The following is a 26,301-nucleotide window of genomic DNA, read 5'->3' on the forward strand; positions in this document are numbered from 1 at the left end:
GAGGGAATGTTGCAGGTCGTTGAGACACTGTCAGGGCGCATGAGGGATGGCATATTAGAGTTAGCTGCTGCAATAAGGGAACATGCCCAGACCCTGTGCCCATTGACAGAATCAGCTGCCACTCCCACTCCAATCCCTACACCAACCTCTGAAGAGCCCAAATTCCGGGCCCTCCAACTTGCCAGCTGGGCCCTTCAACTTGCCACCTGGGCCCTCCAACTTGCCGACCCCACCCTCAAGAGGTGTGCAGTACCCGAGATCTTAGAAAGAATAAGCTTGGTACCAAGCCTAGAAACACTGTTGCACCATCTGTAGGCAGGGGTGGTGGAGTGTCCAAGTCCAAACGCAGCTGGTGGTCTTAGAATAAGGTGGAGGAGAGATGGGTGGGTGCAGCCTTTCTTTGCTGTTGTTGTTACTGTTGTAACAGTTCTCAAATTAAAAGTTTTTTGTGAGTTATGTCAATTTACAAGTTTAAAAGTTTTTAAGTGATCTTAAAATAAAGTTTGATATAAGAATAATTTTATTTAAGTGCAAAAGAACTGTTAAACTTTTGAATAAAATATATTTTACTTTAAAACTGAATCATTTCCATTATTTGTTCCTCTCACTCCCTCCCCCCCCCACCCTCCCACCTCCGCCCCCATAACTAATTGCATTCTTGTGACTTCTCCCCTTTTCTCTCTCCCCCCGCCCCGTGAACTCTTGCAATCTTCAGAAGCCTTCCTATCGGCACCTCGCTCCCCGGGCTCGAAGCCTTCCAATCAGCACCTCTCTCTCTCTGCTCCCCCACCCCCCACGGCTTGTTTTCTAGCTGAGTCCCGAGCCCTTGTGTCCGGACGCGGGGCCGATTCTGCCAGCCAAAGCTATGACCCTCCAGCCCTGTTTGGTAGTGGTATGTGAGTAAGTAATAAAAAAAAGAGAAAACTTCTGAAATCCAACAAACTTCCATTTACTAAGTTGACAGATTAAAAAAAAGTTGAACTTTATTATTGATTTTTACAGTGTTCTCGACTTCCTCCAAAATCTTCGATTTAAAAACAATGGTGTCTTTCAGCGCCGATTTCTGAATGTGCGCTGGTTTTCTTAAGTGCCCAGAAGATTTTTCGGGAGTGGCCAGATACACCGACCTAGGAGGAAAAAATGTTGGCAAAACTGCGAAAAATTATAAGAACCGGCGCGGATATGAGGGAACGTCAAAAAACTGACCTAGAAAAATCATAACTAAGTCAGTTACGCCGGCACAGATCGCAGGAGAAAACGTTGAAAAAAATAAATACACCAAAAAAAAACGCGTGCGCCAAAAGAAAGGCACAAATGACCCGGGAAAATTGAGCCCCATGAACTGAATGCTTAGCTCATCACTATAGCGTAAATGCTGTGCAAAATAATGCAAGCATCACTGATAGCAATAATGATACGTTCTTAATAACAATACTTTCATTCATAGTGCCTTAGCATATTGAAACATGTTAAACAATTACAGGAACTATGTAGGCAAAATACACCAATGTCCCACAAACAGCTGAGGTGATTGACCAATAAATGTAATTTTTGCAGATGCTGCTTGAGGGAGAACAGCAGGAAACCTCCCTATCTTTCTTTGAATATTGCTATCTTTAACTTTCACTGAACCACTGTAACAGGCTGACATGATTTCAGTTCATCATATCATCTGAAGGATAGTACCCTCAAGATATAACAAGGTATTGGATTGCATTGGAGATTGTTCAGGGAAGGTTCACTAGGTTGATTCCTGAGATGAGGGGGTTGACTTATGAATATAGGTTGAGTAGGTTGGGACTATACTCATTGGAGTTCAGAAAAATGAGATGTGATCTTATCAAAACATAGAAGATAATGAGGGGGCTCAACAAGGTGAATGCAGTGAGGATATTTTCACTCATAGGGGAAACTAAAGCTAGAGGACATAATGTCAGAATAAGTGGCCGCCCATTTAAAACTGAGATAAGGAGGAATTTCTTCTCTCAGAGAGTTGTAAATCTGTGGAATTCTCTGCCCCAGAGAGCTGTGGAGGCTGGGTCATTGAATATATTTAAGGCGAAGACTGACAGATTTTTGAGCGATAAGGGAATAAAGGGTTATGGGGAGCGGGCAGGGAAGTGGAGCGGAGTCCATGATCAGATCAGACATGATCTTAGTGAATGGCGGAGCAGGCTTGAGGAGCCAATGGCCTACTCCTGCTCCTATTTCTTATGTTCTTAAGACTGCATTAGAGTATCAACCTATATTATGACCTTACATCAAGATAGGAAGTTCCAAACTACAACATTCCCAGACAAGGGTCCCAGCTAAGTTTCAGTTGAACCAAGCTGACCGATCTGAAATAGTAACACCAAGAAGCTAATTTGTACATCAAAGATTGACCATCATGACACTGGACTCTGATTTCTAACCCCCACCCTGAAGAAAAATTGTAAAAATGACCTGCAACAGATAACACCAGCCGAGAGTTAAATTTACAGCAACACAACAGCTGAAAAAAACAAAAATAAAGATCATATTAATTTGGAATATAAAATGACTTTTATCCTGCAACTAATCCATGTTATACCTGACCTGAGAGTATAGTTCTCAAATATCCTGCATTGTGCATGACATTCTAATCTTAATTGTGCCCCACTTATCCATCAGCACAAATCTCATTTTTAAATCATATTTGCTTCTTGTGTAAATCTGGCATTAATGTTAAAGGACACATAATGGGTGTCCCACATAGTCTCCAGTGTGATATACCATTGTTAAGGGATATAAAAGCTCAGCTTCTGCACAGCCACATTAATTTCATTTAAAACAAAACATTTTATTAAATTCCGGTCATTAAGTTGGGAGATATCTGTTCTGTGAATGAAAGTTCTTTTTCTAGTATCAACAAGGACTCCCAGGTGTGGCATGAATTTGAAGCAAGGAAAGATTCCTTTTGGACACTTTAATCCCCAGCCTTGGAAGGCCACGGGCCACCTCATAATATCTCAGTAGTGCTATGACAAATGCATTTCTCTTAGAAAGCACAATTGCTTTCTTCATTTTAATACAGCAGCAACTTTATTAAAAAGAGTTTTTTTCCCTTCCTAATGCTACCACTACACAATTTCTCAGCCGAGAACGCAGACAATAAGGAGGAAAGGATCGAGCTCCCAAACTTCTGTCCCTATCATTCTGTAGCCAACAACTAGAAGATGTACGAGAGAAAACCAGATTAACTTACCGCCACTCCCCCATTCAATGTGCCCAGACTCTACTCTGAACTTTCCTGAGACAGCATCATCAAAAATCCACAATGGGGAGAACTGTAGGAATACCATTAACATACTACACAGGGGTGGAATCTGTTGGCAGATCCATGTTCTGAGCTATCAATAATATACTTTTAAAATTTCTGACATGAAATTATCTGATCATAATCAGTTTCTGACTATAAAAACAAATTCCTGATGTAAGTAGATTATTACCATGCCCCTATTTGTTCCTACTGATACAGCCACATGACACACCTCATACAAGTCTGGTTTGAAACTATTTTTTATGCATCATGCCTTATTATACAAAAATCGAACTGTAGTCATGAGTCTAATATATATCATGCACTATATACAGTAGACACCTCAAAGCGATGGAGAAGTACCATCAACGCTGCCTCCGCAAAATCCTGCAAATCCACTGGGGCACGCTTGCCATGTAGGAGTTCCGAGTATAGCGATTGCTCCAGCATCAGTGTTCTCGCTCAGACCAGCATCGAAGCACTGACCACGCTCGACCAGCTCCGTTGGGCAGGCCACATTGTCCGCATGCCCGACACAAGACTCCCAAAGCTCTACTTGGAACTCCTACACGGCAAGTGAGCCCCAGGTGGGCAGAGGAAATGTTTCAAGGACACCCTCAAAGCCGCCTTGATAAAGTGCAACATCCCCACCGACACCTGGGAATCCTTGGCCAAAGACTGCCCTAAGTGGAGGAAGAGCATCCGGGAGGGCGCTGAGCACCTTGAGTCTCGTAACCGAGACCATGGAGAAATCAAGCGCAGACAGCCGAAGGAGCGTGCAGCAAACCAGACTCCCCACCCACCCCTTCCTTCAAACACTGTCCCACCTGTGACAGGGACTGTAGTTCCCATTTTGGACTGTACAGTCACCTGAGAACTCGCATTTAGAGTGGAAGCTAATCTTCCTCGATTTCGAGGGACTGCCTATGATGGGTGATGAGATATCATGCTACAACGTTATCATTTCTCTGTATGGTTTATGTGACAAATAAAACCCAACTTTCAAGTAGCTTAGGATTTATAGCAATACAATTAAAATAGAAAGATTTTAGCTGGCCTAAATGTAACCTATGTGCTATGTACTTACCAGTTAAGAGTAGTGAATGAAACAGTAACAAAATCAAGATCAAAACACTAAAATTTCATACAAACAGACTTGAAAATCTATTTTCTGCCTTTGCCCTACTAAACATATCAATAAGGTTCTTTTTCTTTTGTTCTGACTCCTGAGATTTGCACATATTGATGAGAGGGATAGGCTTTGACCTATGTTCGATCACATAGTATGAACAGGTTTTCAGATGTTCTGCCATGCTGGGGCTGTCATTAAACCTCCAGTTGTCAACAGTAGAGAAGACAGAGCTGAACTGCCACTTCTGTAATAAAAAGGAGGCCACAGTCTTATTAATTTAGATTAATCAGTACTACGGGTTCAGACACAAGGTTCGGTTTGCAAAAACAAATTGTACAAGTCAAAATTACCGTATACTGTAAACAGGTAGTTCCAGCAGTGAACGAATATGAAATTTTTCACATTATAAGTGCAACTCCTTTATTAAAAATGCTTATTTTTGATGATTAAAGCCATTTTCAGCTGTATTTATAAAACTCAGTTTGGTCCCTGAGCAACATTAACGGCAGTTTTAGGATGTGGAGTCAGTGCAAAGCCAAATGAGATTTCCTAGAGGAGGTAGTCTCATTCTACTTCACTTGGAGACAGTTGACACCCAATTTACACCCCATGAGGTCAAATTTTTATTTGCAATCCAGGTGGAATCAGCTAAAACAGCTCAAAAGATTGGGGAATTTTAAACGTGAGTTACACACAAAACCACTCACGCTTGTGTTTTCCGCGATATTTTATGATCGTTCAACATTCAATTCGCCTGAATCAGACTCCACTGACAAAACTAGCCATGCTCCCAAGTCAATATTACGAATTTCCACCGATTGCGCTGGTTCAGGAAGGCTCTTCAAATTGCGCTCATTTTCTTAGGCGCACCGGCACGTTTCAAAAAAATTTTCATATCACCAATGAAACTATTAAATGGTTCAGTATAGTGTTTATTTAAGTCATTTTCAGTGATTTTAAATCGGGCTACTTCACAGGTGGAGGAGTGGTTACCTTTATTAAAAATGCTTATTTTTGATGATAAAGCCATTTTCAGCTGTATTTATAAAACTGCACTAGTGTACCAATTGTAAATACATCATGGAATACTTTTTAAATGGAAAAAAATTACATTCTATTACGCTGCCCGATTTGTTGAGATTGGTACCTCCCCTCTATTACACAACTGTGATAACATTGAGGAAGTGCTGCTTCATGAAAATTTTACTTTTGTGATTATGCAAATGAGTTTAGCGGAAACCTGAAGCCTAATCTAACTAGCACAATTTCAAGCGCATTTGGGGCGCAATTTGCCGATTGAGCCTGAAGCAGAAACTCTATCTCCACAAGTTTAGAATTGGCACAAAGACAAAACTGGTTCGCACCGATGCTATTGTAGTGTGAATGCACCAGTAGAGTAAATTAGAGCTTGTGAAACTAACTCCATCCCCTTGCAGCATACCACTCTCTCCACAAACATGGAATTCATGTTGCAGTAAGAGGTCTTCTGAAAGGAAAACTGGAGATTTTTTTGCGCAGTACATCAAAAAGTTATAACATTTATGAAATTAATTTTCTGATGTAATTTATATTTAATCTTCCTCCACCTCAGTCTCTTAAGTGCTTTGCACCTTTGGCAGCTGAGAAGACAAAGAGACCTGCTCGCAAGCTTCCACGAATGCTGCTTTACACCCAACTGCGAGCAGTAGTGCGAGAACAAGAGGTCACAGTCTCTGATTTCTCTCTTTGGGAAAATTGGTGCCTCCCCACTATGACATAACTGTGATTACATTGATAAAAATCAATACCATGAATCCCTGAAATGTCGAGTGCCACTTGTGCTTCAACACAAGATACTGATAGATTCCTGAAACAAGGAAGTTTCTTCATGTACAAGCAAGACCTCCACTAGCAGAGCCTCTTTTACCTCTAGACTTGACTATTCCAACACACTCCTGGCTGGACTCACACGTTCTATGTAAACTTGAGGTCATCCAAAACTCAGCTGCCCGTGTCCTAACTCACACTGTCCCATTCACCCAGCACCCCTGTGCTCGCTGACCTACAATGGCTCCTGGTTAAGCAACACCTCGATTTTAAAATGCTCATCCTTGTTTTCAGATCCCTCCATGGCCTCAACCCTCCTTATCTCTGTAATCTCCTCCAGCCCCACAACACCCCTGAGATATCTGCGCTCCTCCATTTCTGTCCTCTTGAGCATCCCTGATTTTAATCGCTCAACTTTTGGAGACTGTGCCTTCAGCTGCCTAGGCCGTAAGCTCAGGAATTCCCTCCCTAAACCTCCCCACCTCTCTTTCTTCCTTTAAGACGCTCCTTAAAGCCTACCTCTTTGAACAAGGTTTTGGTCATCTGCCCTAATTTCTCCTTATGTGGCTCGGTGTCAACTTTTTTGTCATAACATTCCGGTGAAGCACCTTGGGATGTTTTACTATATAAATACAAGTTGTTGTCAGTGATTCATTAGTAGTTTTGTCATGTCTTCCAAATGGAAGGAAACTCTCTAGCAAAAGATAGCCACAATTGCACTTGTTGAGGACTTGAAGCGATGACAGCGAACTCAAGAGATGGTCAATGGCGGTAACGGGAACTCCAAATTTCAACAGGTTACATAACTTAATCTGACTAATTCAATATATTGAAAGGTATGGCAGCGTAGTGGTTATGCTACTGGAATAGTAAACCAGAGGCCTGGACTAATCTACGGAATGTGAGATCAAATCCCACCATGGCAGTATTTGAATTTGAATTCAGTTTACAAAGAATCTGACAATAAAAAGCTGTATCAATAAAAATTACCATGAAGCTGCTGGATTGTTGCAAAAGTCCAACTGGCTCATCAAGGTCCTTTAGGTAAGGAAACCTCGTCTGGTCTATATATACCAGTCCCACACCAATATGGTTGATTCTTAACTGCCCTCTGAAGTGGCCCAGCAAATCAGTCAGTTTCTCAGGATGAGCAATAAATGCCAGTCTTGTCAGCGATGCACATATCCCATGAAATAATAATAATGGCCTGGATTTTGTGCTCAGCAGCGAACAAACGGCGCTTGTCATTCATTACACTTGCAGCTGCCCGTGGACTTTTGAGCGGCAACCTATGGTCATCGGGCATCTGAAACAGTGTGGCACCCTCTACAGGAGATCTGGAACCTGTATGAACAGGGAAAGCAACAGCGTGTCTCTTCAACCAATCAGTGAAGAATCCTTACTGAGGCACGCAGAATCTAAACCAGGAACTGTAAGTTAAAATATTTAATTTAATATAAAATCATGTACAGAAAAACAAAATAAAGAGAGATAGAAAGACGGGATTAAGCAAGAGAGAGATAAAAGAGACAGAAGGAAAAAGTAAAAAAACATTTATTTACATAATTTTAAATAAATCTCCCAACAATAATTAAAATCTGAAAGAATGAGAGTCCACACTTGCAAAAGTTAATTTTCAGTGCCAGAGGGATTGCTTGGCAGTAATTAAGACTTATCACGCCGTTAAAAATTCACACACTTGAATGGACAAGCTTGAACTTTGCCTGGCATGTTTAGTGTGTATCCAGAGGGTAAGTACCACAACCTATGCCCTTACATGTATTTCAATGCCAAGACTATCGCCGAGGTAATGGTGTAGCGCAGCTTGTGGAGGAGCAGGGTAAATCGGACAGCCACTTCCGGATTTCTGTCTTTTACTGTCCATGTCTGATTTACTCCATAATAGTGGTGAGTACTGATAGCCTCACCATTATTCTTACCTCAAATTCCAGGCCACCCAAACAAATACCCTGTTCATGGTCCTTGCTGTCCAGCATATTTATTATAGTTATTCCCTCACCAGTCTAATATACCAGAACCAATGATAGAACAAATTGTTCATAGCTCCTTCAAATGACAGTGAACCCATACAAAGCAAATTATGTTATTGGAATGGTCTAATGTATTATCAGCAATGTTGTTTCTCTTTGTTATCACTTTGAATGAGTTAAACAAGCTGAGGGAATGCATGTCATCAACAGATTGAACGATCTGAATGCCATGAGTTGCTATTCCCAGATTTAGTAACAGTGCAATCAGAGATAGTTATTTTTAAACTAGCAGTGATAGAGATAAAAGAGTACTAAATGAAGGTCAACATATCATCAGTGTTTGCTTTGGTAATGGAAAATTATAAAATGGTGGTCCTCAACTCTTCGGACATTAATTGTTTGGTTACTGAAGTCTATTTTACTTTCTGGAAAACAGAATTGTTTATTTTTATAGCATTTTATTTATGGGCATTACTGGTATTTTCATTAATGCTCCATACCGATGGAAAAAAAACAACAACTTGCATTGATATAGAGTCTTTAACATAGTAAAACATCCCAAGGCCCCTTCACATATTGGCCCAGCAGATCAAACGTGGCCGATAAGTCAATTTTGACACAGGATTTTATTGGCTGTATGCTTATGTCTATCTTTTCACTGGCATTATGAAAAGTTCTATAATTTCTCTAATTACAATACTTTCAACTCACTGATGAATACTTATATGCCAAGTTACATATCGAAGGTGTCTGGAAATGTAATTTTGTGCAAGCATTAATTTTTTGGGGAGAGGCAAAAGCATCTGTTAATTATATATCATATAAAGAATTGTCTTCTCTGTGATCTTCCTCATTCTTTGACTCTAATTTATCCTCAAGAAAGGCCCATCATCCAGGACAAATGGCTGAGCAAATGGCTTTATGAAACAGGGTGGTTATGATACTGGACTAGTAATCCAGAGGCCTGGACTAATGATCTGGGTTCAAGTGCCAAAATGGCAATTGTGGAATTGCTGGAGAATATAAATTCAATTGAATAAAACTACCGCATCATCATAAAAACTTACCTGGTTCACTAATGCCCATTAGGGAAGGAAATCTGCCACCCTTACCTGGATATGTGACTCCAGACCCACAATCTGGTTGACTCTTAACTGCCCTTTGAAATTGCCTAGCAAACTGCTACAAAGAAGTATACTAAGAATAAAACCGGACAAACCACTGGACATCGACCTAGGCACGATAAATGTACACCCAGCCTAGTCGACCCTGCAAAGTCCTCCTCATTAACATCTTGGGGCTTGTGCCAAAATTGGGTGAATGTCACACAGACTAGTCAAGCAATAACCTGACACAGTCATACTCACAGAATCATACCTTTCAGCCAACGTCCCAGACTCCTCCATCACTATCCCTGTCCCACCGACAGGACAGACCCACAGAGGTGACGGCACAGTGGTATAAAGTCGGGAGGAGTGGCCCTGGAAGTTCTCAACATTGACTCCATACCCAATTAAGTCTTTTGGCTTCACGTCAAGCATGGGCGAGGAAACCTCCTTCTGATTACCACAGCTAATGAATCAGTACTCCATGATGAACAGCACTTGGAACAGAAGAACATAACATAAGAAATAGGAGCAGCAGTAGGCCATTTGGCCCCTCAAGCCTGCTCCGCCATTCAATAAGATCATGGCTGATTGGAAGAAGCACTGAGGGTAGCAATGTACTCTGGTGGGGGGACTTTAATTTTCATGACCAAATGTGGCTCGGTAGCTACTGGCCGAGCCCTGATGGACAAAGTTGTCAGACTGGTCCTGCGGCAGGTGGTGAGAGAACCAACACAACGGAAAAACCTACTTGGCCTCATCCTCACTAATCTACCTATCACAGAGAAGAATATAACACAAGAAATAGGAGGAGTAGGCCATCTGGCCTCTCGAGCCTGCTCCGCCATTTAATAAAATCATGGCTGATCTGATCATGAACTCCGTTCCACTTCCCTTTATTCCCTTGCATGTCCATGACAGAGAGACCACAGCACAGTCCTTGTGGAGACAAAGTCCCGTCTTCACAAGGAGGAAACTTCATCTACCACTGTGCTAAATGGGATAGATTCAGATCAAATCTTGTAGCTCAAAACTGGACATCCATGAGATGCTGTGGGCCATCAGCAGCAGCAGAATTGTATTCCACCACAATCTGTAACCCCATGGCTCAACATATCCATCACTCTACCATTACCATCAAGCCAGGGGACCAATGAGGAGTGTAGAAGAGCATGCCAGGAGCGGCACCAAGCATACCTAAAAATGAAGTGCCAACCTGGTGAAGCTACAACATAGGACTACATATATGCTAAACAGCATACTATAGACAAGGCTAAGCGATCTAACAACCAACAGATCAGATTAAGGATCTGCAGTTCTGCCACACCCAATCGTGAAGGGTGGTGGACAATTAACCAACTAACGGGAGGAGGAGGTTCCATGAATATCCCCATCCTCAATGATAGCGGAGACCAGCACGTGTGCGCAAAAGACAAGGCTGAAATGTTCACAACCATCTTCAGCCAGGAGTGCCGAGTGGATGATCCATCTTGGCCTCCTCCTAAGTTCCCCATCATCACAGAAGCCAGTCTTCAGCCAATTCAATTAATTCCACATGATATCAAGAAACGGCAGAGCACACTCATAGCAAAGGCTATGAGCCCAACAACATCTCGGCAGTTGTGCTCTACAACTAGCTGCGCCTCTGGCCAAGCTGTTCCAGTACAGCTACAACACTGGCATCTACCTGACAATACTGAAAATTGCCCAGGTATGTCCTGTCCACAAAAAGCAGGACAAATCCAATCCGGCCAATTACCGCTCCATCAATCTACTCTCAATCATCAGCAAAGTGATGGAAGGTTTCGTCGACGGTGCTATCAAGCGGCACTTACTCACCAATAACCTGCTCACCGATGCTCAGTTTGGGTTCCGCCAGGACCACTCGGCTCCAGACTGCATTACAGCCTTGATCCAGATAAAAAAATATGAACAAAAGAGCTGAATTCCAGAGGTGAGGTAAGAGTGACTGCTCTTGACATCAAGGCAGCATTTGACCGAGTGTGGCATCAAGGAGCCCTAGTAAAATTTAAGTCAATGGGAATCAGAAGGAAAACTTTCCAATGGCTGGAGTCATACCTAACATAAAGGAAGATGGTTGTGGTTTTTGGAGGCCAATCATCTCAGCTTCAGGACATCGCTGCAGGAGTTCCTCAGGGCAGTGTCCTAGGCCCAACCATCTTCAGCTGCTTCATCAATAACCTTCCCTCCATCATAAGGTCAGAAGTGGGGATATTCACTGATGAGTGCAGTATTCAGTTCCATTCGCAACTCCTCAGATAATGAAGTAGTCCGCGCCCACATGCAGCAAGACTTGGACGACATTCAGGCTTGGGCTGATAAAGTGGCAAGTAATATTCATGCTACACAAGTGCCAGGCAATGACTGTCTCCAACAAGCGAGAGTCTAATCAGCTCACTGACATTCAACGGCATTACCACCACCGAATGCCCCACCATCAACATCCTGGGGGGCCATTAGAAACTTAACTGGACCAGCCACATAAACACTGTGGCTACAAGAGCAGGTCAGAGGCAGTGCCTCATTTCCTGACTCCCCAAAGCCTTTCCACCATCTACCAGGCACAAGTCATGAGTGTAATGGAATACTCTCCACTTGCCTGGATGAGTGCAGCTCCAACACTCACGAAGTTCGACACCATCCAGGACAAAGCAGCCTGTTTGATTGTCAAGTCATCAACCTCCTTAAACATTCACTCGCTCCAACACCGGCGCACCGTGGCTGCAATGTGTACCATCTACAAGTGTACTGCTGCAACTCACCAAGGCTTCTTCAACAGCATCTCCCAAACCCACGACCTCTACCACCTAGAAGGACAAGGGCAGCAGGTGCATGGGAACATCATCACCTGCAAGTTTCTCTCCAAGTCACACACCATCCTGACTTGGAAATATATCGGCGTTCCTTCATCGTCGCTGGGTCAAAAACCTGGAACTCCCTCCCTAAGAGCACTGTGGGAGTACCTTCACCACACGGACTGCAGAGGTTCAAGAAGGTGACTCACCACCACCTTTTCAAGGACAATTAGGGATGGGCAATAAATGCCCGCGACACCCACATCCTATGCACAAACAAAAAAAGAAATTACGCAAGTCCTATATATGATATTCTTAGTTGCAAGCCGAACATCCGAGGCTTTGTCTTGCAGCAAAACATAAACATGATTAAAAGTGGCAAGCTGTTGCCACATGGACTATGGGGGACAACCAAAATACACTCTGTTGTCCTCTTTTATGCATCCCTTTTTCCTCTGATCTTTTCCCCATTTCTCTTTTTCTGTCTCCCTCTATTGTATTTCTATTTGCCTTTTCACAACCTTGTGAGATTTACACAAGTTTACCCTTGGAAGAGATGCTATGCAAGTATATCTCTGAATCCATAATGCTAGTGAAAGCTTTCATATAAACTAAAGTCTATAGTTTTAAAATACATCTTTCACCATCACTACAAATATTGGATAACCTTGACTCCATGGCAATCTCGTCTTCTCTCAGTCTGCAGTGACAAAGCATCAGAAGTGTTGCAGATTACCAGCGTAGTCCATACATGAGGAGGATTGTGACCCTGAGGCAGTAGGGTTGGACATTGCGATCGCCTGTATTAGACGATTGCCAATGCAGGAAAAGTTGAAAATTGGTAGGCCTGAAAATTATGTTAGAATCATTGAACTTTCTTAATCCTCAACAGCATTAACTCTCATGGCCAGATCTGTATTCTGTGTTTTTAAAAATGGAAACAGTCTTCAATGCAGACTATTATAATACAGTAAAGAAACAATGAAGTCCAAACCTTCCCAATTAGAGATGGAAATAAGAAAAAACAGAGTGACAGTGAGGCCTGTAATATTCAAGGGATATGGCATTAATATGGAATGGCCACAGTTCAAACCCTCAACATGTAATAGAACTGTTGTGAACTCATTTTGGGCTTAGTAAGTTGCGGCCAATGTGATGAGTGGCACTCAGTTGATGATCTTGGATGTTGCTTTTAAGCATTGTATTCCCACCAAGAAATATTTGGGCTCTTAACATGTTACTACCACAGTTGGAATTCTCAAAAACTCCTAATGGTCTCTATGGTTCAACAAACCTGAGCAAACCTGAGGACTGGGAGAAATTTAAAATTCAGCAGAGGAGAACAAAGGGTTTAATTATGAGGGGGAAAATAGAGTATGAGAGGAAGCTGGGAACATAAAAACTGACTGCAAAAGCTTCTATAGATATGTGAAGAGAAAAAGATTAGTGAAGACAAACGTAGGTCCCTTGCAGTCAGATTCAGGTGAATTTATAATGGGGAACAAAGAAATGGCAGACCAGTTGAACAAATACTTTGGTTCTGTCTTCACGAAGGAAGACACAAATAACATTCCGGAAATACTAGGGGACCGAGGGTCTAGTGAGAAAGAGGAACTGAAGGAAATCCTTATTAGGCGGGAAATTGTATTAGGGAAATTGATGGGATTGAAGGCCGCTAAATCCCCTGGGCCTGACAGTCTGCATTCTAGAGTACTTAAGGAAATTGCCCTAGAAATAGTGAATGCATTGGTGATCATTTTCCAACAGTCTATCGACTCTGGATCAGTTCCTATGGACTGGAGGGTAGCAAATGAAAGGAGGGAGAGAGAAAAGGGGTAATTATAGACCGGCTAGCCTGACATCAGTAGTGGGGAAAATGTTGGAATCAATTATTAAAGATGAAATAGCAGCGTATTTGGAAAGCAGTGACAGGATCGGTCTAAGTTAGCATGGATTTATGAAAGGGAAATCATCTTGACAAATCTTCTAGAATTTTTTGAGGATGTAACTGGTAGAGTGGACAAGGGAGAACCAGTGGATGTGGTGTATTTGGACTTTCAAAAGGCTTTTGACAAAGTCCCACACGAGAGATTGGTGTGCAAAATTAAAGCAGGTGGTATTGGGGGTAACGTACTGACGTGGATAGAGAATTGGTTGGCAGACAGGAAGCAGAGAGTCGGGATAAACGGGTCCTTTTCAGAATGGCGGGCAGTGATTAGTGGGGTGCCGCAGGGCTCAGTGCTGTGACCCCAGCTATTTACAATATACATTAATGATTTAGATGAAGGAATTGAGTGTGCTATCTCCAAGTTTGCAGATGACACTAAGCTGGGTGGCAGTGTGAGCTGTGAGGAGGATGCTAAGAGGCTGCAGGGTGACTTGGACAGATTAGGTGAGTGGGCAAACGCATGGCAGATGCAGTATAATGTGGATAAATGTGAGGTTATCCACTTCGTTGGCAAAAACACGAAGACAGAATATTATCTGAATGGCGGCAGATTAGGAAAAGGGGAGGTGCAACAAGACCTGGGTGTCATGGTTCATCAGTCATTGAAAGTTGGCATGCAGGTACAGCAGGCGGTGAAGAAAGCAAATGATATGTTGGTCTTCATAGCTAGGGGATTTGAGTATAGGATCAGGGAAGTCTTACTGCAGGTGTACAGGGCCTTGGTGAGGCCTCATCTGGAATATTGTGTTCAGTTTTGGTCTTTCTGAGGAAGAATGTTCTTGCTATTGAGGGAGTGCAGCGAAGTTTCGCCAGACTGATCCCCGGGATGTCAGGACTGACATGTGAGGAGAGACTGGATCGACTGGGCCTGTATTCACTGGAGTTTAGAAGGATGAGAGGGGATCTCATAGAAACATATAAAATTCTGACCGGACTGGACAGGTTAGATGCAGGAAGAATGTTCCCGATGTTGGGGAAGTCCAGAACCAGGTGACATAGTCTAAGGATAAGGGGTGAGCCATTTATGACTGAGATGAGGAGAAACTTCTTCACTCAGAGAGTTGTTAACCTGTGGAATTCCCTACCGCAGAGAGTTGTTGATGTCAGTTCATTGGATATATTCAAGAGAGAGTTAGATATGGCCCTTACGGCTAAAGGGATCAAGGGAGAGAAAGCAGGAAAGGGGTACTGAGGTGAATGATCCAGCCATGATCTTATTGAATGGTGGTGCCGGCTCGAAGGGCCAAATGGCCTACTCCTGCACCTATTTTCTATGTTTCTAACTTCACTTCATTTAATTAGGTCGAATATGGCTATGCTGGCATTAATCTCAATTTCAGATGTAGGTAGGCAGCTACTGAGCTTTTTAGTAGTTTTCTTTAAAAATTCAAACTCTGATTAAGATAAAGAAATGTACTTGCCTGTTTTCGAGCTCTCCAAGAAAAGCTTCCCTGTGAATAATTTTTCCTTTCCCAGACAAGAAGGACCATGCCGTGCTTTTGCAGTAAAGTAGAAGAGATCTCATTCATCAATACAGACACTTGGGACAGCTGCGCTAGGCTACAGCTGTCCAAGAAGCTTGCGATGTACCTCAGTATCTCAGATGGAAGACTATGCAAGCTAAGCATATTCTTCCCACTTTCCCATACATTTAGATCCCCGTGACTGTTGTGACACAGAACAGCAGGAATATCTGGTTTGACTGCAAACATACTTTGGTGATGATTGTAGATCACCTTTGCCTTCTGTGTGGAGGGACAGAATCTCTGTTGTGAATAGGAACAGCCAAGATAAGCCAGGGGACATCTCTGTACCATCCATCCATTCAGGCATGACTGAATGTCAGCATGCACATTCTTGAAGTGTGATGAAAAATCATCTCGTCTGAAAAAATGGTGACACGTAAATGTAAAGGCAGAAGTCAATTTGTTGTATTTTTTTGTGATGCACTCTGCCTGGAGTTGGAGATATAGACAAGAGGCTCTCTCTCCTGCTACATCAGCCAAAACTACATCACGACCAAAAGGAGCAGAGGGGAAAGAATAAGTCTGAGTTGCAAAATCAATAGTAAATCCATCAGGGGTCATTTTTTCCGAAATGACATGGCCTTTTAGCACTTTTTCCAAATTACAAAGTAATGAAATAGTAACTTCATCGTTTTGATGACTTTCTGTTTCCAGGTCAGAAGTGTCCACAGCTTTGTTCTCCTTTTTGACCCTATTTGCAAATGTATCTCCAACATGTCCACGATTGGGACGGTAGCTGATGGGAACCTTAAATGTCCTGACAGTTCTAATATGCTGGGCCTCCAGTTTCCCATAAACAAAGTCTTTTTCTTTGGGTGTACATGCACTCATCTGGCCAAATCGAATAAGCATATTGCCATGATGCGACAAATACATATTGAAATGTTTTGTATCCATCTGAGTTTCTAGCCTATCCAGAACACCTTCCTGCCAAGGAGCTTCACCCGTCTTTTCTATTGCTACTAACAAAGCTGGGTCTGATGTAATGGTTTTATTTTCAGACAGGCTTTTCTTATTTTTAGTGCTGGCTGATGAATTCTCACTCTTCTGCTCATTTTGAACTTTTGGAGTTTTCTCTTCAATGGCACAGCCACCTTTATCCTTACTGAAAATATGCTCCCAAGTCGAATACTTACTTAAACCTACTACCTCATTGGATTCTGCAAGAGCTTTTCGTTCTTCCTGGGTGAGTTCAACCATCTCTTCCACATCTGCGCTGACTTCATCAATTTCATCTTGATGTATTTCTGTTCCTGTTTCAAAAAAGTTCCTATCCAAAGATGCAGAAGCTATTAGCTGTCCTCCCACTGCCCCCGCTTCATTTAAATCCAAATCATTTTCATCAACTGTCTCTGCCATCTCTGGGAAAAGTTTAGCCATCTTCAGTGAATTGAAAAGAATCTCCTGATCCCTCATTGCAGTGCCTAAGTCCAAACTCTCTGGATTCAAGGATTCTTTGACTGCACTATTCTTTAATGTTATGTCATCTTCATTAACTGGCCAGCGGTTCCATTGCATTGAACAGCACACAATGCTGGCAGGACAGACACGGAGGTGCTTAGAAAGTTTGTGGCGTGCCATGGAGAAGGGGCAGCCAAAGACTGAATTTAGGCAAGGAACATGTTCCAGTGGACACAGTAGTATATGTTCGTTCTCTTTACACTGATGGAAAACAGCACCACACTTGGAAGGGCAACTGATTACCAAACAGGAAACAGAAGGTTCAAAGGACTTTCTGCAGTGCCGATTATAACACTTTTCACAGTGCATGTGCAGTCGAGGAGTCGAACTTTTATTTCTGATCTATAGAAGCAAAAATATATTTATTTAATTTCATAGGTTTACTTGATTCACTTGTCTATAACTGTATGGTGTGTGTGTGTACATAACTTGTGATGTCAGACTAGGATTATGAATGTGTATTACATTGTGATTCTTCCAAACTACTGAAGGTCTAGGTTCTGTTCTATAGCTGCCTACCTTCCAATTTTGGGGTATCCTTGGTTGCTGCACCCTTGGGAAACCCTGATTACCCTTTGCATCATGGCATGTGTATCTCACTGCACAGAAGATATCTGCATCTCATTCAGCAGTACCTAGCCACCAGAACGTGCATACCCTGCTAATTTTACTTGCACCTCACACAGAAGCAGTACATAAGGCTCCACTTTCCCAAGGAGGAGATCCAGGATTTGTGTAACAGGTTGGAAAATGATTACTATACCACCTCCACCACTCGTACAGCATGTCCAGTAACTGGAGTCTATGTTAATGCTTCTGGATTCTTTCACGGTGCTAAGGAGATATACCCAATATTTTTCAGTTCACTAGCATGTCTCACTGCTTCTACAAGGTCACTGATCTGTGGAAACATTGAAAACCGTACTAATTTATGGCTCCAAGTTCATAATTTTCCTTAAACCAGAAAAGACAACTCTATCAAACCGGTCACTCAAGACCTCCATGGCAGCAGCGAGAGATGCCAGAAAGGAAACTTATATTGCTCCAAGGGCCTATGTGTTGTGTGTATCCACTGCAGGCCTGTCATGGTGCTGCCACATGCTCCAGAGTGGCCTGTAGTGCTATGGTGCCAATCCTGATGCAAACACACATGCCAGCCCTGTAAAGAAAAGAAGCATAAAGCAATTAAATGGTGGGCTCACATTCCATCGTGGTGAGAAATTTTGGGCTGGCGGTAAAGAATGAGAATTTTAAAGGAGAGGCACGAGGAATGGAACAAGGTGAAGTGCTCAAAGGAGGTGAGAGAGGAGTAGGGGGAGAGATCATGGTGAGGTTTGATGATATGGGCTACAACGCCACCATAGGGGTAGTGGAAGATTCAAATGTTAATCTCTGCGAGGAGTCAGACTTCCAATAACTGTGAAGTCAGAGTCAAAATAATTTGAATAATAAAGTTTGGCCTTCTTCGAATTTTGTTTACTACGGGTGACAATCAAGTTCACATTCAAATTTCTTACCATTTTGACAATCCTCTTCTCAGCTGAAAGAATAAAGAAAATTGCTTTAGGCATAATTCAACAAATTTAAAAGTACAATAACTTTCTAAAAAATAAGTCAATCTTAACAATTTTAAAACAATCCAGCTTATCGAGCGTGACTTGGATGGAGGATGATTTGTGGTGTGGGTGGAGCATAATATAGTATACAAGTAGGTGAAATTAGGTGCACTGTGGGTGAATAGACGCAATTTTTAATTGATGTGAAGGAATGAAGCATATGTAATAATGGCATTCATTCTAATAGCAGTATCAACGATCCTCAATTCAAGTATATGTAAAGGATCCATTACTGAACTCCACAACATTTTCCTGACAACTTGAGTCAACCTCAACACCAACAGTGTGACATGTAGACTTGGAATTCGCAGTCGGAATGACGGCAAATTGGCAGCATTCACCATCATTCCCCCTTTGAAACTGACTGCAACTTCGGGATGCGGAAATCCCAAAGTTGCCGAAACTGACTACGCTGTGCACCTCCCCACCCTCCCAAGCAACCCCTCCCCCCACAATGAAATCTCATAAATCATTGAAACTGATGAAAAGTCGGCTCTTCTGCAATAAGCTGTTAAATTCCTCATTAAAAGTTAGGAATTAGGTGCAACTGGGATTTTAAAAGCGTATTGACTGCAAAATAAATGTTAATGGCCTGGAAAAAAATGAAACTTTTGTGCAGTGTGAAATATGTCCATTTTAATTAAAATTTTAAAATTTAAGAAACCTTTCAAAAAGAATGTTAAAAAAATGTTTTACATGTGTCCATCTTTATTTTAGGTTTGCCTTTTCCCCATGTGAGAGCCCCAATTTTTCTTTGCTCTCTCCAACTATTTAAAAAAGTTATAATTTTAAGAGCTCACTCACTTCCTTGTTCGCTGTCTCCTTATGACAGAAACCATGTAGTAAGTATTTAGGCTGATAAGCTTCTATGGGCTGGAAATTTGGTTCCGGCCATTTTGTGGCTTTATTCATGGCAGGCGGTAAGTATAGCAGCCTATAAAAGTTTGTGCCTCCGACCAGGAAATTCGTCCGAAACACAGCTACATTGATTGGGGGCACTAAATCAGGTGTTCCACACCTATGCTCGGCTGCTGCATCCGAAAACCGTAGTGCAAAAAAAACAAGATTAAATGCGCATGCGCAGAGGCCCGTGATAGATCCCGAGCCCAGCCGAATGTTCAACGCACGGCACTATAAGTTTACGTATGCGCAGTTCCACCTGTACACTTTGAGCAGAGCGGGAAGAGCGCCAAAGAGCATGCCGCTTTTCAGCCACGGCCGCTGAAGCACTGATACAGGCTACAGAGAGGAGGTGGTATGCCTTGCATCTTCCTGGCATCTTCCTGGGAGCCTGATATTCAGGATCTCACTGAGGTGGAGCAGCGAGTGTCGGTTCTCATGGGCACCACAGTTCGCACAGTGACGGCAGTGAGGCAGAGCCCCGTATGGATAGTGACGGTATGTGAATGATGTTTGTGATTTATGTGAGTTCCTTGACCCCTGATATCAAGTGGCCTACCCCCTTTACATATAGATGTCCAATGCCACCTTCCTCTTATCTCCCTGCCCCCGACCCTGCTGCTAACCACACGTCTGCTGCTTTGCGCTCATAGATGATCAACCAGAAGTGCAGCAACCTGCCTCTGAACCATCAATATCGGACGACGGGGGAAATGACGAGGAGGGTACGAAAATGTGCTCACTGAGCGGGAGACGTCATCTGTCCCACTGAGTGGGGACACCACACCGGTGGAGGTGCCTGAATTTGAGGACTTTGAGGAGTCTGAGACTCCTGGCCCCATGGCTTATAGCAATGCCCAGCGGGAGGGGAAGCTTGGAGACCAGCTCCCCGGCGGGTGAGTCGGCCCAGGAGTCCCGCTGAGAGACAGGCAGACGTGGACCTGAACTTGGTGGCTATGTCCAGGGAGATCACACAAATGCACCGCGACCTCTTGGGTGCATGGAGAAGGTCCCGCAGAGCTTCGGCGCACTTACTGTGAGTGTGGCGGAGGCTGCCTCAAGCATTGCCCGTGCCTCTCAGGAGTCCAACGAGCCCATCCTTGCCTACTCACAGAGGGAGGTGGGCTCAACGAGTGACAGTGGAGTCCAAGAGGGGATGGTGCGTGCCATGATTCACATGCCAGGAGCAATTGCATCACAGGCCCAAGCCACGCAAGAACTTCGTTATGTGACACTGTTAGTGATTGCTGGCATGAACTTGCAGACTGCTGCGTTTCAGTCTCAGTCAGCGCTGAGTTAATCTCAGTGTGACCCCATGCAATCACTGACTGCTGCCATCCTCTCTGTGTTCCCCACAGTCCAATGAGGAAGTGATGGTGCCGAAGCAGGCCAGCAATTTGTGGTCACACATCGTGCTCCGGATGCTGACGCACCACCCCATGTGAGTGGCAGTGGGCCCCTGGAAATGGAAGGTGCTGTCCTTCCTCAAGATGACAGCATTCCGGCTCCCACCACTGCCACTCCGCCTTTGCACCAGCCGAGCCATCTCAGACTGCTGCACCGATGCTGAGGTGGTGGAGTCCACAGCCAGGCCTTCCAGGCCCAGAACGTCCTACTAGGCCATCTTATTGTCTGCCCTACACACACAGCAGCCCTCAAGCAGCCTTGCTGTAGACACTGAGGCTACATTGAGGAGGAGCACTAGGAGTGGGAGGGGGTTAAAGGTGAGGGGTGGGAAATGTCAGGCTAAGTCTGACTGAGGACTTTGCCCACCATGAACAGATGTACTCATCATGTAAATAATGGATGTAAATATGTCGTTGCATTGTTTGACGCAACCTATTGGTTGGAGTGTGTGTGTGCCGAAGATGCCACATGGATGCTGCTGTGGGATGACTCATGGAACTTCCCTTAATCCATACATTATTTCAGTTCATTGTGGTTGATGGTGTTTGCTGTTTTGTTACTTGTGGATTTACATAAGAACATAAGAAATAAGAACAGGAGTAGGCCATACGGCCCCTCGAGCCTGCTTCACCATTCAATAAGATCATGGCTGATCTGATCATGGACTCAGCTCCATTTCCCCGCCCGTTCCCCATAACCCCTTAACTCCTTATCGTTTAAGAAACTGTCTATTTCTGTCTTAAATTTATTCAATGTCCCAGCTTCCACAGCTCTCTGAGGCAGCAAATTCCACAGATTTACAACCCTCTGAGAGAAGAAATTTCTCCTCATCTCTGTTTGAAATGGGCGGCCCCTTATTCTAAGATCATGCCCTCTAGTTCTAGTTTCCCCCATCAGTGGAAACATCCTCTCTGCATCCACCTTGTCAAGGCCCCTCATAATCTTATACTTTTCGATAAGATCACCTCTCATTCTTCTGAATTCCAATGAGTAGAGGCCCAAACTACTCAACCTTTCCTCATAAGTCAACCCCCTCATCCCCGGAATCAACCTAGTGAATCTTCTCTGAACTGTCTCCAAAGGCACTGCTTTGGTGTCGTGAATAAAATCTTACTTTCACCATTTTGCATTGGCGCCTTGAATATGATTGTGGACTTAAACGGAGATGTGGCATTATGGTGGTACATAGCGTGGTTAGTATTAGCTACATTCCTCCTCTTCCTCCATTCAAGAGACCCATAAGAGCATAGGAAATAGGAGCAGGAGTAGGCCACCCGGCCCCTCGAGCCTGCTCTGCCATTCACTAAGATCATGGCTGATCTGATCATGGACACTGTTCCACTTCCCTGCCCGCTCCCCATATTATTCCCCTATCGCTCAAAAATCTGACTATCTCCGCCTTAAATATATACAGTGACCGAGCCTCCACAGCTCTCGGGGGCAGAGAATTCCATAGATTTACAACCCTCTGAGAGAAGAAATTTCTCCTTATCTCAGTTTTAAATGGGTGGCCCCTTATTCTGAGACTATGGCCCCAAATTTCCCCAGCTGCTTAGAGCGGCATATTTTGATGTGGTGCGCCGACTTCCTGGAGGAAAAAAAACGCCAAAAATCTACTTCTGAATTTGGCCGCTCCCTCGTCATCTGGATCCATCGGCGTCACGCATCAGAGTCTGGGGAGGGGGGGGCGCGGAGCTTCGGCCACGCTGGCAGGGGGGCAGGCGGGGAGGGCGTGTCGTGTAGTGCCAGCAGGGGCACGCATGAGCTTTTAAGTGTGCGCGCATGCGCAATGGGCAGTTCAGTTTGTGTGCATGTGCAGTGTAACAGGAAGCTTGGCAATCGGCCAATTAAAGGGAGAGCATCCTCAGAATAAGTGGTTATGGAGCATATATAAAGGTGAGGTCTGAATATTGATTTTTGTGTGGTTGAGGGAGTGGAAAGGAGTGCTGGATAGGTGTAAGAGAGGTGTAAGTGTGATCTTTGAACATTACCTGTGTTTGAGTCCAATAGACGAATGGCGCAAGAGCGTGCAAGACGAACCAAGAATTTCCTCCATGACGAAGTGGAGAAATTAGTGACTGTTATTGAGGAGAAATGGCTGGAGCTGGATATCAGCAAGAGTGGTCAGTCAAAAGTCTCCCCCAAGTAAAAAGATGGAATCTCGTTGCCGAAGAATTCTCCGCTGGGGTCAACACTGCAAGATCTGGAAGCCTGTGCAAGAGGAAATGGCAGGACGTTGGTCAAGTAGTGAGTGTACATAATATCATCTTTAAATTGAATTGCAGTGAAAAATGTGAGCATCTGTATGTGTCCCACCCATCAGAAGCACACCATGTCTGACAATATTTTCATCTTTGCAGAAGAAATTGGCCCACAAGAGGAAGCGAACTAGAACAGGAGGAGGTCCGCCAAATCTGCACCAACTGACACCCCTGGAACGGAGGGTTGCTACCTTGCTGGCTCGCACCGGCAGAAAAAGAATCAGCTCTGCACAAGCTGGACCCACACACGAGGGTGAGGGTGAGTCATTAAAATGCATAGTGGCCTTTCAAATCAACCTGCTGACTGGCCTGCTACACGTGAGACTATTCATGCCATCCATCCTGCCCCCTCCTGTGTTGCTAACCATTTGACTGTTGTGTTGTCTTTTGCAGAAGACGACGACTCTCCTCACGATCCTGAGGATCCAGATGCATGCGCTCCAGATCAAGGCGGGTGGGGGGAGGAGCGGGTCCATGGAAACGTGTGCTCAGGAGAATGCTGGCCGCGATATTGATCAGGACATAGCACAGGGCATCACACTGTCAGAACCCTCCATTAGCTCCTCGGCAACCTTCCATAGATTCACACCTTCCGAGGTCGCGGGTCCGAGTGGCAGTCGGGAAATGCATCTTGGGACACCCAGTCCTCCACCGTCCCAGCCTGCGCCTCGCACTGGAGGGGTGCCACTAGGCAGATCCACGGCGAGGGGAAGGAGAAGACGATTACTTGCTGTACCTGCATACTAACTTTTTGTGTTTCATGCACAAGGACCCCCAGGTCCCTCTGTACTGCAGCACTTTGCAATTTTTCTCCATTTAAATTATAATTTGCTTTTCTATTTTTTCTGCCAAAGTGGATAACCTCATATTTTCCCACATTATACTTCATCTGCCAAATGTTTGCCAACTCACTTAGCCTGTCACTATCTCTTTGCAGATTTTTTGTGTCCTCCTCACAATTTGCTCTCCCACCCATCTTTGTAACATCAGCAAACTTGGCTACATTGCACTTGATCCCTTCATCCAAGTCATTAATATAGATTGTAAATAGTTGAGTGCCCATCACCGATCCCTGCAGCACCCTACTAGTCACTGTTTGCCAACCGGCAAATGACCCATTTATCCCGACTATCTGTTTTTTGTTAGTTAGCCAATCCTCTATCCACGCTAATATATCACCCCAACCCTGTGAACTTTTATCTTGTGCAGTAACCTTTTATGTGGCATCTTATCAAATGCCTTCTGGAAATCCAAATACACCACATCCACCGGTTCCCCCTTATCCATTACATCCTCAAAGAACTCCAGCAAATTTGTCAAACATGATTTTCCTTTCATAAAACCATGCTGACTCAGCTTGATAGAATTATGCTTTTCCGATGCATTATGAGCTGCTGACACGTGGCTCTTGCATCAGCAGCATTGCCATGTTGCCTCCATTGTGGATAATGCTCCTCCTGGTGTGGCTGGCCATTCAGGGTCTCGCTCGGCTCCTCTTCCTCGCTCGCCGCCTCCAGATGTGAGGCTGCAGGTCTGCCTGTGGGAGGTGGCATATCTCTCTCAGCATTTCCTGTCAGAAGTGCATCCTTTTCACATGCTGCTCCAAGTTTTCTTCCTGTAACCTCATGGGGGTTGAGGCCTTCTGTCCAGATATCCGTGGCCTCTCCTCATTCGTGGCCCTATTTCACTCAAGCTGAAAGAGCCCCTTAATGGCAGATCAGTGCTTAGATGTAAAGTCAGAGCTTCACGCAGCATACTGAAGAAAGCGTTCCACTCAATGTGCCTTTCTGATTTATGATCCTCTTCCCTCTCTTTCAGTATGCTGCAATCGACCATGGGACTGCCTGATTTTTCGGGCGTGATTTGGGGCAGATGTTAAATGAGGCACTGCCACCTAATTTTGCGACCGGGGCACGAGCGGGAAGTTGCACGACGACTGACGTCATGATCTGAATGAAATTACAGAGCGAGGTGGTAGCGCTTTATGCCACCGCAAACCCAGCACCAAATTTCCCAGCGGGCCGCTGGAAGCTGGCCGGCCGGGTGGTTCACATTTCGAGACGCATTACCGCCCTTCCGGGGTGCTAACAGAGACGCTATGCAACCGAAAATCCAGCCCAAGTGTTTCTTCAGATGTCCAACCCACAACCAGATGGATTTAGGAGAGGGAAAAGCAACACAAATCGGGTTGGTTTTATGGGGAAATTACTTGTTCTTAGCAAAATAACATAATCTAATTCATGTCTATTCTCATGACAGGCACAGAATCTGTTCAGATGTGTAATCATTTTTGACTCAGCAAATTTTAGTCTTAATGCAATACTAGATCTAAGGAGAGAGGAGTCTGCCATGCACACTCAATGCTTCAACAGTAAAGGATTAAACAGCAAGCTACTCCAAAGGCACAAACCTTTAGGAGCATTGACCTCTGCAGGAGAAAAGTCAATGGTGTTTCCTGGAGTTTACAAGACAAGGACTCAGTACTATTAACTGACACAATATTTACAGGGAGGCAAGGAGGGCACAGAGAGACCAAAAACGGCTTATGAATCCGGCAAGACTGGGGACACAGAGGTCCTGATGAACTTAATGACAGGCCCTCATTATCATTTCTTGAATCCATTTCCCACCTGGCAGTTGGCCAAATTGACAGCCTAGCCGGCGGCCGGGAGGAAAAACAAACAACACGCTTAGGAATAGTCCCTGGCAATCGGGAGGGAGGAACATGGGACATCGTGGCAGAGGGTGGAAGAGAGAACATCGAAGCAAGGGGAGATCAGACGTCGTGGCAGGGGAGAGAGAGAGGCCTTGATTGGCAGGGGGGAGGCTGAAACAACACCAGGAAAACCTGCAGTGCAGCAGAGAATTTTAAATCAGGCTACCAACTACATTGTGGGAGCCTGATTTAAATATGTTAATGACAGACCCATCACCGTTAAAACAGCAGCGGGCATGTGCACAGCAGGTCAGGATCATGTTTTGCACATTTGTTGGTTTAACTCAACCCCACCCCCTATCCCTCTCTCGCCCGTGGTGGGGGGGGGGAGGTGT

At 44.1% G+C, this 26,301-nt stretch overlaps 1 protein-coding gene across 6 annotated transcripts in view; it reads right to left on the reverse strand.

Moving 5' to 3' along the window:
* Positions 1–957: 957 nt before the first annotated feature.
* LOC139276089 (F-box only protein 40-like) overlaps positions 958–26,301 on the reverse strand; it is a 38,660-nt gene continuing 13,316 nt past the window's right edge. For 2 of the 6 annotated variants that reach the window (XM_070893562.1, XM_070893561.1), the window contains exons 2-5: positions 22,981–23,200; positions 18,584–18,606; positions 15,501–17,408; positions 958–4,656 (exon numbers count right to left, since the gene is read on the reverse strand). In XM_070893562.1, the coding sequence (XP_070749663.1) occupies positions 4,423–4,656; positions 15,501–17,408; positions 18,584–18,586 (2,145 nt within the window). In that variant the 5' untranslated portion in view covers positions 18,587–18,606; positions 22,981–23,200 and the 3' untranslated portion in view covers positions 958–4,422. The remainder of the gene's footprint in view (positions 4,657–15,500; positions 17,409–18,583; positions 18,607–22,980; positions 23,201–26,301) is intronic. The other 4 variants (XM_070893558.1, XM_070893560.1, XR_011595809.1 and 1 more) reach the window with 3 other exon arrangements.

Source organism: Pristiophorus japonicus, chromosome 11, assembly GCF_044704955.1.
Source record: "Pristiophorus japonicus isolate sPriJap1 chromosome 11, sPriJap1.hap1, whole genome shotgun sequence".
NCBI lineage: Eukaryota > Metazoa > Chordata > Chondrichthyes > Pristiophoridae > Pristiophorus > Pristiophorus japonicus.